Below are 12,357 nucleotides of genomic sequence, written 5' to 3'. Positions count from 1 at the left end.
CAGACCCTCTCCAGTAATCAGAGAAGGGCAAAACCCAAGCGCAAGAGGTGAGACCACTCACTAGTCGCGCTTCAGATTGGAGAGGACAGAGCTGAGTGACTGGGCGCTCTGGGGCTCAGCTCACAGACTGGTGTAGGGGGAGTTGGGAAGAACGGAGGTGGGGGACAGGGTCCGGTAGAGCTCCCCACAGGCCGAAGGGGTGGGAATGGGTGGGCAGAAAGCTCGCTGGTGACGCGGGGCCCTCACGTGACCTGGAGCTGCAGAGCGACGCAGCCTTCGGTGCAGTCGTCACTCGCGTCTGGGTACCGGTTCCCCGCTGTTCTGCGCCTGGCGGGCTGGCATTGGGCCCGAGGAAAGCGGAGCAGGTAAGGGCTCCCTGGCCTGCGCGCCGAGACCAGGGCAGCAGTGGTCGGCCTACCCCGGTAGCCAGTTCGGTGATGGGGGACAAAGCGGGTTTAAGTTCCAGGAACCTTCTCTGTGATTGTCCCTAGTCCCCTCCCCCTGCCTCCGTCCGTGCCGGGGAACCTTGGGCTCTGACCAGGCGGATGGCTGGGGAGTGGGGGGCGGGGAAGTGTCTCTAGAGGGAAATGTCCCATCCTCTCTGACTCTAATCGCTGACCGCACACGTCCGCCCAGCTTCCTGCTCATTTCAGTGGAAGAGACATGCCACCGTGGCATTTACAGAGAAAATGGTGGGCCTTGGTGACTGGACTGTGGAGTTGGTGGGGGTGGCGTCTGGGAATGCCGGGAGGGACGTTTGATAACCGGGATTCTGAATCCCGAAAGGTGGGTATTGGGATCTGTGTCCGGCGTGCTGGTCCAAGCACTCAGTGCCTTTACTTTCTCCTATCTGATGGACAGTAGTTCCGTGTGGCACTGTTTGTGGCGAGGCAAGGGAAGAAGGAGAGAAGAAAACTGCACGGGATCTGTGGAGGTTAGTGTGAGCACGGCCCCGCCTGTGAACATTTGAAGTTCTTTAGAAATTCTCTAGCACAGGAACTTAGGCGCCGCTGTCTGGTTGGGACAGGGGCTGGGGCTAACTAGGGGGGACTTTCCCTAAATCACGTTTACTTGCTAAGCTTAGGGTTTTTAACTTAAATTGTATGTTGAAGACCAGTAAAGACAACAAACTTTTACATGGATGCTTTCATTTGCACTTCAGATACTATTAAGAAAATACAAACTGTTGTATTAAAGAACATTACTTGTTCTTTGAGATAGCCTTTGCCAGGAGGGACAGCGATTTTGCAGAATAAAAAGCCTTCTCACCCCTTGTTTCTTCTGCTGGAGACTCCTAGAGATGGGTTTAAGGGGAAGTAGATGGCAGTAGGCTCTGTTTGATTCTAGAGTAGTGGATGGGGGGCTCCATCTCTTTCTCCATTTTCTAGATTCTCCCGCCTGTATGAGCACCTTGCTGAAGGAACTGATGGAAACCTTAGAATCCTACAGGTGGTTTTAAAATAATTTGCCCTGTCCCTTCCCTTTTATTTCTCCTGCCCCCCTTTTACATGCTGCCCCTTTCAGTGCTGGGAAAGCCCCAAGTTCTGCTTGCCAGAGAATGTGTCTCTAGATCTAGTAAGGCAGGTGCCGGAACCCCTGTTTTAGATGCTGGGATGTCACAAGCACTCAACAGTTACCCTCCCCCTTTTCTCTGTTTGTTCCTAGGTCTTCTCCCATAGACCTACAGTAAGGCTGGAAGCCAGGGAAAGGGGGAGACTCACATGGAACCATGAAGGTTTGTGTGAAGGTGGGCAGCACCTGGGGATAACAAGAAGGTGAGCACAGAAGGTGGCTGAGACTTGAGAGGGTCTCAGTATGGTACTTCTGCCTCTTCTACACTCTGCCCCATGTCCACAGTGTCGCTACATCCCTGCTGATTTCAGGGCAGGAAATAGGAGGCATATTGGGGTAGGGGTGGGCTGGAGTGTGACTGAGAGAGGACTAGAGGAGGGCTTTCAAGATGGGACACAATAGCAAACTGGACATGGGATCTGCCAAGGCAGGTACTGGGATCAGGGATCAGGGTGCTTGTGTGTTCTGTGAGGACTTGGTGTCTATTATCCCCTGTTTGTTTGCTTGTCCATAGATCTTCCTGCAGGTCTGCTGTAGGGCTTGAGATTACTGGAGGCAAAGAAACAAGGAGGAAATTGCCCCTGATCAGTATAGACTGGTAAGAGGATGGGAACTGCCTGGGTAGACCTCTACGGTGGGTTGGTGGAGATCAGCGTGCATCTAGTGTGGTCAGTGTCCAGTCTGGAGGATCCTTTGCCTCTCCCTTTCCCACCATCCCTGTCATACTCTTGCCTGTATTTTGGTACAGAGAGTGGGGTGAACTGAGAGAGATAGAAAGGTAGTTTGATAATATGCCTGTCACATCAAGAACAAAATCTCCAGTACCATCTGTCGCTCCGTCTGTCTGTCTGTCTGTCTGTCTCTAGGTCCACTGATCTCATGAGTTAATAGATCTACTTTAGGGTATATCACCAATCAAGAGAAGGAAAGAGGAGGGAACTGCCTTGATCATTACAGGTTGGTATGAGGATGGGGACCTTCGGGAATGGTGACGAGAATAGGTCCAGTAAAAATCAAGGTCTGAGGGCTTCTCAGTCTCTCCCATTCATAGTTCCTCCCCCACCATCTTTTTCATTTTTCATTTGGTGTAAGGAAATGTGTGGATGTACCTTAGGGGAAAGTTGTTGGGCACTAGGGAGAATGGGAGGGGAGAAAATAAAAAGGATGGAGAGAGAGTTGGCTCATCATCCTCTTCTCACACCATGAACATCATTCCTACACTTTCCTGTCCTTCTGTGTATCTGTCTGTATGAGGCACAAAAGTAGAAGAGAAGTTTTAGTCCATTTCCTTCCTCCACTTCTAGGTCCACCTCCAGTGGCAGCTGTAGTGGCCTTTAAGTGGCTGAAGACCAGCGCCCTCACAGGCCTACACCCAGACCTACTACCCTCTTTCCCCATCCTGATTGAGCCCCCTGTGCCTTGTTCGTGACTTTACTAGGGGTGATTACATGGGCCGCGTTCAGGAAGTGTGCTGGGTGACTGCAGGACTGGTGGTTTGGGCTGGTACCTGCTACTACCTTTACAGATTAACCAAAGGAAGAGTCCAGAGTGTGAGGACACTTGCCAAAAATGGGTCCAAGGTCAAGATGGGGACTGTTGTTGGGGTACAGAACCAGACCCTGGCCACAGGTGAAGCCATGGGTGGGACAGAGACTGAGACTACACCCAAGGCCACGTCTGGAGCAGAAGCTGAAGCAGGAGGGAGGGCTGGGGCTGAAGTAGAGATTACCACCACTGCTAAAGCTAGACCCAAAGCCAGCTCTCAGGCCATGACAATGGCTGAGGCAGAGGCAGAGATACAATCTGAGGCCAAAACAGTGGCCAGAAAAGTGAGCATGACAGAGGTAGTGACTTTGACTGAAGCCCAGGTCAAAGCCGGGGAAGTAGCTATGAAAGAAGCCGTGACCCAAACTGATTCTGAGGCTGGGAGAGTAGTCAGGAGAGAGGCTGTGACCCAGACCAAGGCTAAAGTTTGGCCACTGGCTGCCAGGGCAGAGACCAAGAAAGAAGTAATGACCCAGACCAAAGTGGAAGCTTGTATACTGGCTGAAAAAGAGACGAACAGAGTAACAGTGACCCAGAGTGAGGCCTTAGGAGTGACCAGAGAGGTGGCCAAGATGGGTGCCATAAATAAGACTGGCATTGTGGCTGAGACCAAGGCAAGAGCCCCGGAAGAGACTGTGAGTGTGGCCAAGAGTCAGTCTGAGGCCAGGCCTGGTAACACAGTTGATGCTAAGGGAAATCCTAATGCCTCATCCAGGGCAGAAGTTGGAGCAGACATGAGGTTCTGTACACCATCTCAGGCTGTAACCAAGAGCCAGGTCAACAACGTGCCTGGTGCTGGGGTTGAGGTCAAGGGGAAACACAAAACCGTGTCTCGGGCAGAGTCTAGGGCAGACATGAGGGCTTCTGTCCAGCCTCAGATTATAGCCAAGACCCAGGCTGAGGCTATGCTTGGGGCAAAGGTTGATGCTGGGGCTAATACCAATGCCCTGTGTAAGGCAGGGGCAGGGGCAGATATGAGAGTTCCTATGCAACCTCAGACTGCGGCCAAGAAACAGGTCGAGACAGTGTTTGGTGCCAGGGTTGATGACAGGGGAAATACTGATGTCACATCTAAGGCAATGGCAGGAGGTGACATGAGGGCTGCTGCTCACCCTCAAGCTACAGCCAGTGCTCAGGCTGAGGCTACACTGGAGACCAGGCTTAAAGGTAGAGGCAACTCCAATGCTCTGTCTAAAACAGGGGCCAGGGCAAACCTGAGGACCAGTTCCCAGGCTGAGGCCTTGCCTGATGCCAGGGTTAAGACCAGAGACAATCCCAATGCCATGTCTAAGATGGGGGCTGGGACAGACATGGAGCTCTATACACAGCCTCAGCCTGGGGCCAATGTCCAGGCTGATGCCTTGCCTGATGGCAGGATTAAGGCTAAAGGCAATGCCAACACCATGTCTAAGGAAGCGGCTGGGACAGACACAAAGGTACAGTCTCAGGCTTCCATCAAGAGCCAGGTTGAGACCTTGCCTGGTACTAGAGGTAAGACAAGGGGGAAAGGCAAAAGCAAGCATAAAGCAGGAGTCGGGATGGAAATGAAAACCAGCGTGCAGCCTCAGGTTGGGCCCAAGACCCAAGCTGATGCTTTACCCGATTCCAGGGTTGATGGCAGAGGTGATCCTAATACAATTTCTAAGTCAGGGGCTAAGGCTGAACTGAGGGCCTGTGGGCAGCCTCAGACTATGGCCAGTTCCCAGGGTGAGGCCTTGCCTGGTGCCAAGAATAAGGTCAGGGGCAATTCCAATACTATGTCTAAGTCAGAGGCTGGACCAGATACAATGGACTCTGCCCAGCATCATGCTGTGGCCACTTTCCAGGATGAAATGTCACCTAAAACTAAGAATAAAGTCAAGGGCAAGCCCAACGCTATGTCTGAGGTAGGGACTGGGCCAGATTCAATATGTTCTGTCCAGCCTGAAACAGATACAGCAGGCTCTGCTCAGCCCCAGATTAAGGCCAGTTCCCAGGGTGAGGCTTTGTCTGGACCTAAGAATCAGGTCAGGGGCAATCCCAATGCTGTGTCTAAGGCAGGGACTGGGCCAGATACATTGGCCTCTGGACAGCTCCAGGCTGTGGCCAGTCCTCAGGGTGAAGCCTTGTCTGGTAATAAGAGCAAAGTCAGGGGCAATCGCAATGGTGTATCTAAGGCAGGGACTGAGTCAGATACGATGTGTTCTGCCCAGGATGAAACAGATACAACAGGCTCTGCTCAGCCCCAGGTTGTGGCCAGTTCCCATGGTGAAGCCTTGCCTGGTACTAAGAACAAGGTCAGAGGCAAGTCCAATGCCATCTCTAAGTCAGGAGCTGGGCCAGATACATTGTGCTCTACCCAGCTCCAGGCTATGGCCAATGCCCAGGGTGAAGCCTTGCCTGGTACCAAGAATAAGATCAGAGACAAATCCAATTCTTTGTCTAAGGCAGGGGCTGGGCCAGATACAGTTGGCTCTGCCCAACTCCAGGCTGTGACCAATGCCCAGGGTGAAGTCTTGTCTGGTACTAAGAATAAGGTCAGGGGCAATCCCAGTGCTGTGTCTAAGGCAGAGGCCAGGGAAGATGCAATGGGCACTGAAGAGCCTCAAACAGATACAACAGGGTCTGCCCAGACCCTGGATATGGCCACTTCCCAAGGGGAATCCTTGCCTAGCATCAAGAATAAAGTTAAGGGTAAATCCAGTGCTGTGTCTAAGACAGGGGCTGGACTAGATACAGTGACCTCTGTCCAGCCTCAGGCTGTGGCCAGTTCTCAAGGTGAAGTTCTGCCTGGGACTAAGAACAAGGTCAAGGGAAATTCCAGTGCTGTGTCTAAGACAGGGGCTGGGCCAGCTACAGTGGGATCTGCCCAGCTCCAGGCTGTGGCAAATGCCCAGGGTGAGGCCTTGCTTGGTGTCAAGAAAAAGGTCAAGGGCAACCCCAGTGCTTTGTCTAAAGCAGGAACTGGGCCAGATTTAGCAGGTTCTGCCCAACCTCAGGTTGTGGCCAATTCCCAGGGTGAAGTCTTGCCTGGGACTAAGAACAAGGTCAGGGGAAATTCCAATGTTGCATCTAAGACAGGGGCTGGGCCAAGTACAGTGGGCTCTGCCCAGCTCCAGGCTGTGGCCACTTCCCAGTGTGAAGCCTTGCCTGGTGTGAAGAATCAGGTCAGCAGCAATCCTAATGCTGTGTCTAGGATAGAGGTCAGAGCAGATACAACAAGCTTTGCCCAGCTTCAGGATGAGTCTAAGGATGAAGCCTTGCCTGGTGCCAGGAGTAAGGTTTGGTGTAATCTTAGTGCTTTGTCTAAAGCAGATACTGGGCCAGATATGGTGGGCTCTGCTCAACCACAAGCTGTGACCAGTTCTCAGGGTGAAGACTCCTCTGGCACTAAGAATAAGGTCAAGGTCAATCCCAATGCTGTGTGTAAGGGAGAGACCAGGGGAGATGCAGTGGGCTCTGCCGAGCTCCAAGTTGTGACCGGTTCCCAGGGTGAAGCCTTGTCTGGTAATAAGAATAAGGTCAGGGGCAATTCCAAGGTTCTGTCTAAGACAGAGGCCAGGGCAGATGTGAAGGGCTCTGCTTGGCCTCAGGCTGTGGCCATTTCCCAGGGTGAAGTTTTTTCTGGTACTAAGAATGTCAGCATCAATCCCAATGCTGTGTCGAAGGCAGAGGTTGGGGCAGATACAGTGGGCCCTGCCCAGCCTCAAACAGATACAACAGGCTCCCCCCAACCCCTGGCTGTGGCCAATTCCCAGGGTGAAGTCTTAACTGGTACTAAGAATAAGGTCTGGGGCACTCTCAGTGCTGCATCTAAAGCAGGGATTGGGCCAGATACAGTGGGTTTTGCCCAGCCCCAGGCTGTGGCCAGTTCCCAGAGTGAAGCCTTGCCTAGTGTCAAGAATAAGGTCAGAAGCAATCCCAATGCTGTGTCTAAGGTAGAGGCCAGAGCAGGTACAACAAGTTTTGCCCAGCCTCAGGCTGTGTCTAATTCCCAAGGTGAAACCTTGTCTGGTGCCAGGAGTAAGGTCCAGGGCAATCCCAGTGCTAGGTCTAAGGCAGGCACCAGGCCAGATATAATGTGTTCAGATCAGCCTCAAAGAGATATAACAGGCACTGCCCAACCCCAGGCCATGTCTAATTCCCAAGGTGAAAACTTGCTTGGTGCCAGAAATAAGGTCAGGGACAATCTCAATGTGGTATTTAAGGCAAGGGATAGGCAAGATACAGTAGGCTCTCTTTCACCCCAGGCCATGGCCATTTCTCAGGGTGAGGCCCTCCTTGGCGCCAGAAGTAAGGTCAGGGGAAATACCAATGCTGAGTCTAGGGTAGAGGCTGGGGCACATATGATGGGCTCTGGCCAGCCTCAGTCTGCAGCCCATTTCCAGAGTAAGATCTTGCCTGAGACAAAGGACAAGGCTATACCCAAGTCTGAGGCAGAAGCCACAGGAGATGAGAGTTATGCAAAGCCCAAGGCTGAGGCCATGCTCACTTCTGAGAGTGGGAGTGGGACAGGTACTCAGGCCTGCAGTAAGACTCAGCCTAGGGTCCATGACTATTACTGGAATGGGATTGGTATTGAGGATTGGATTGCTTCTGAGCGATGGATCAAATTTAGGTTTCAGGCCAGGGATGGATACTGGGAGAATAGCATGTCTTGGGCTGATGATGAGAATGAAGCCAGTATTGAGTCCTGGAGTGGAGCTAGTAATAAGTCTGATATTAGGTCCTGGGCTGGAGCTAAGGCTGAGAATGAAGCTGGTTTTCCATCCTGGGCTGCAGCTGGGGACCAGGCCTGTGGTGGGCTCTGGGGTGGGAGTCAGGCCAGTAGGGGTTCTTTGTCAGAGGCTGGGGACATGGCCATTGGAGCATCCTGGATTGGGACTGAGAACCAGGTCAGTGAGGGTTCTTGGGCTAGCACTGGGAACCAGGCTATTGGGGAGCCCTGGGCTGGAGGTCAGGCCAGTAGGGTGTCCTGGGCTGGGGAAGATGCCATTGGAGTGTCCTGGACTGGAGCTGAGGAACAGGCCAGTGGAAGGTCCCAGGATGGTGCTGGAATTCAAGCTAATGGAGGGTCTTGGGTTGAAGCTAAAGCTGGGAATGTGGCTAGTATTGGGTATTGGCCTGGGGATATGGACCAGGCTAGTGGAGGGTACTGGGTTGGGACTGGTGCTCTGTCTGGTGGATCCAAGCCTAGATTTGAGGATCAGGCCAGTGAAAATGTGACCTGGGCTGACACTGCAGACCAAGCTAGTGGAGGCTCCAGGCTGAGACCTATGGACCAATCGGGTGGTGAGTCCTGGGCTAGGGGTGGGGAACAGGCCAGCAAAGGTTCTAAACCAGGGTTTGTGGACCAGTCTAGTGTTGGGTCCTGGACTACCATTGGGAATCAGGCCAGTGGAGGATTCTTGGTTGGGACTATGGAGCAGGCCAGTGACGGGTCCTGGGCTGGGACTAGTGATCAGTCTGGTGGTGAGTCCAAGCCAAGATCTGAGGATCTGGCAAATGAAGAAGCATCTTTGGCTAGGGTTTGTGGCCAGCCTGATGGAAGGCCTAGGTTGGGGTCTGAGGACCAGTCCAGTGGGAGGTCCTGGGGTGACTCTGGGGACCAAGCCAATGGAGGGTTCTTGGTTGGGGCCATGGACCAGGCCAATGGAGGGACCTGGGCTGTACCTGGGGATCAGGCTGGTGATGTGACAAAACCTAGATTTGAAGAGCAGGCAAGTGGAAGAGGGTCTTTGGCTGACAATGGGGGTCAGGCTGGTGGAGGGTTTAGGCTGAGTCCCAGGGACCAGTCCATTGCAGATTCCTGGGCTGGCACTGGGGACCAGGCCAGTGAAGAATGTAGATCAGGGCCTGAGGATCAGTCCAGTGGATGGTTCTGTGCTTGCAGTGGGGGTCAGTCTAATGCAAGTGGGACCTGGGGTGAGTCTGGTGGCCATGCTATTGGAGGATCTAGACTAGGGCCCATGGTCCCATCCAGTGGTGGGTCCTGGGTTGATACTGGAAGTTGGGTCAGTGGAAGGTCTTGGGGAGGGACTGGAGATCAAGCTAGTAGCTGTCCCAAACCTGGATTTGAGGATCAAGCCAGTAAAGGAAGGTTCTGGTCTGGTGTTGAAGACCAGGCTGTTGGAGGGTCTAATCCAGGGCCTGCAAACCAGTCTAGTGGTGGGTCCTGGACTGGCACTGGGAGTCAGGTCAGTGGAAGGTCTTGGGCTGGGGCTGGGATTCAGGCTGATAGCTGTTCCAAACCTGGATTTGAGGACCCAGCAGGTAGAGAAGGCTCCCAGGCTGGCATTAGGGACCAGGCTAGTGGAAAATTGTGGGCTGGGTCTAGGCCTCATAATGAAGCCTGTAAAAGATCGAAGCTGGGGCTTGAGGACCAAGCAAGTGGAGGGCCCTGGGCTAGGGCTGGTGACCAGGCCAGTGGAAGACCCCAGATCAGTGCTGAGATGGAGGCCAAAGAAAGATCCTGGTTTAGGACTGGGGGTGAGACTAGTACAGGGTCTTGCCTCAGGAGAGGGGAAGAGGCTGGTATTGTATCCAAACCTGGAGATAAAAATGAAGCCAATATTGAATCCCGACCAGGGGCTAAAGAAGAGGCCATCCTTAGTTCCAGATTTGGGGCTGAGGATAAGGCCAGTATTGGGTCCTGGATCAGCTCTGAAGAGGCAGCCTGTATGGATTCCCTTGTGGGGGCTGAGGCTGGGGCTGAGGCAGAGGTCAGGAAGGAGTCTTGGCTCTGGGATGGAGATGCAGCCACTACGGGCTCTAGACTTGGGGCTGAGGAAGAGGCTTGCATGGAGTCGTGGACTTTGGCTGAGGATGTAGATGAGGATGAGCTAAGTAGAGCGTCTAGCCCTGATATTGAAGAAATCAGTTTAAGGTCCTTGTTTTGGGCTGACAGTGAGAGGAGTAATGAGTTCAGACCCAAGAGGGAGAGAAATGTCAATTTTGAGTGTGGAGCTGGAGATAAGGCCAGTGCCAAGGGTAAGCTTGAGGCACCAACTGCTGGTGGAGTTGATGAAAGGTCTTGGTTCTGGGATGGTAATGAAAACATAAGTGAGGACAAATCTGCACCTAAGACTAAAGCCAAAAAGTCAGCTGAGTCAAGAGGCACATATCCATCCATGGTCCCTGGTGCAGGAATGGGGTCATGGGCAGGAGCCATGATCTGGACAGAAATGAAATTTCCATACCAAAATAAGTCCTGCTTCCCACCTGAGGATGAGCTCAGAAAGCAGATCAGGTATGAGGAGAAAACTCAGCCCTGGACCTGTCGCTGTAAACGCGAAGCAAATATGGATCCACGAGAGCTTGAAAAACTCATTTGCATGATTGAGATGACTGAAGATCCTTCTATTCATGAAATAGCTAATAATGCTCTTTATAACAGCCCTGAATATCCCTTTTCCCATGAAGTCATTCGTAATGCAGGTAGAATCTCAATTATTGAAAGTTTGCTCAATAATCCCTATCCCAGTGTTAGGCAGAAGGCTTTAAATGCACTGAATAACATCTCAGTGGCTGCTGAAAATCATAGGAAGGTGAAAACATACTTAAACCAAGTTTGTGAAGACACAGTCACCTATCCCTTGAATTCAAATGTACAGCTGGCTGGACTAAGACTGATAAAGCATTTGACTATTATTAGTGAATATCAGCATATGGTTACAAATTATATTTCAGAATTTCTTCGTTTGTTAACTGTGGGAAGTGGAGAAACGAAAGACCATATTTTGGGAATGCTTTTGAATTTCTCTAAAAATCCATCTATGACAAAAGACTTACTTATTGCCAATGCACCAACATCACTGATTAATATCTTTAGCAAGAAAGAGACAAAAGAGAATATTCTTAATGCTCTTTCACTATTTGAAAATATAAATTATCATTTTAAAAGAAGGGCAAAAGTATTTACCCAGGACAAGTTCAGTAAAAATTCCCTTTACTTCATATTCCAACGACCTAAAGCTTGTGCCAAGAAGCTCCGGGTCTTAGCAGCAGAGTACAGTGACCCTGAGGTGAAAGAAAAAGTTGAGCTATTATTAAGTAAACTCTGATTAACTGTATGTTCCCAAACAAATCTGAGTAATATTTTGGTTTTGCAGTCTGGAAGTAATGCACATTGTAAATTGCATTACAACTTTGAAACTGATGTTACTTGTGATGGTCTGTAGCTGGATCACTTTATGAACATGAAATGTACTGAAAATACATGTGTTGACTATTACCTTGTCTGGACTGAGATATTTTTAGTATGCTTCATGAGCAGAAACTGACCTGATTCTTCATGAGTAAGGTAATTTTTGGTCCTTTGTGTGGACTTGTGTTTCTACATTTGAGACTATTTTTTATGTTATCAATAAAGTTGTGTGTTTTAAGCAGAAAAAAAGAGACACATTTTTGTCCTTGAGTTTATGATCTATTTGGAAAGGCAAGATGTATGGAAACAAAAACATACTAACAAAACCGCAAGCCATCCAAATCCTTCCTGTCAGTGCAGAAATGTCTTCAGGCAGCAGTTCTGAGGCAAAGTTGTGCAGAGGAGAGGTATGTTTAAATAAGCTGGGCTTGAAGGATAGGATAAAAATGGGGCGGGAGAGCATTGGAGGAGGGTGGAGTGGTGGGAAGAAAGGCATGGAGGTGGAAATCCCAATCCAGAGAGGAGGCTGGCCTGCCCAAAGTTCCAAGTGTGGGGAGAGGAATAACGGGAAATGTAATCCATCAGTCTGGGAGAGCCCCTTCATACAGGATCCCTGATTGCTAAACCTGGTTATTTGAATGTTACTCCTTCCACCCTTGGGAGGCCCCAAAGCCTTCTGTGCCCAGAGGAATGAAAATGAAAGGAAAAGGATGTAGCTGATTTGTGTTCAGGTTGGGTCAGATTTGGGATGGGGAAAGGAGTGACCACTGGAGATTGGAACACCAGTTAGGAAGTCACTGCCATGGTCCAGGCATGAGATGATAGAAGTGTGAGACTTCACTACTGGCCACAGGAATGGCAAGGGGAGAAAGGAAGTGAGAGACTCTTTGAACAAAGAAGTGATGGAACATATCTTGAGGGCATACAGAGAAGGACAATTTTATTTTAGGGTCCTGGTAGCACTTCATTGAAAACACTCTCTTTCTTGGCCAAATCTGGTGTCTATGTCGGTAAATACATTAGTTATTTTTTGAAATAATAAGAAAGTATAATAGAAGAAAGAACAGTATTTAGTGCTTCTATCAGGTTTCTTTTAGAAGGTTGACTAAGGCAGG

At 50.7% G+C, this 12,357-nt stretch overlaps 1 protein-coding gene across 8 annotated transcripts in view; it reads left to right on the top strand.

Moving 5' to 3' along the window:
* Positions 1-256: 256 nt before the first annotated feature.
* The window catches only part of LOC309856838 (armadillo repeat-containing X-linked protein 1), a 36,057-nt gene continuing 23,956 nt past the window's right edge, over positions 257-12,357 (top strand). For 2 of the 8 annotated variants that reach the window (XM_082718476.1, XM_082718487.1), the window contains exons 1-3: positions 271-365; positions 862-934; positions 1,666-1,775. Coding sequence is in view for 4 of the 8 variants with exons in the window: in XM_082718484.1 (XP_082574610.1) it covers positions 3,021-11,159 (8,139 nt within the window). In the remaining 4 variants the exon portion in view is untranslated. Of the gene's footprint in view, positions 366-861; positions 935-1,388; positions 1,450-1,665; positions 1,776-2,086; positions 2,171-2,438; positions 2,530-2,876; positions 11,492-12,357 lie in introns of those variants that run through there. The other 6 variants (XM_082718484.1, XM_082718483.1, XM_082718485.1 and 3 more) reach the window with 6 other exon arrangements.

Source organism: Mustela nivalis, assembly GCF_964662115.1.
Source record: "Mustela nivalis genome assembly, chromosome: X".
NCBI classification, from domain to species: Eukaryota; Metazoa; Chordata; class Mammalia; order Carnivora; family Mustelidae; genus Mustela; species Mustela nivalis.
Note: the sequence above shows the minus strand (reverse complement) of the source record. Positions and strands in the feature narration are given on the sequence as shown.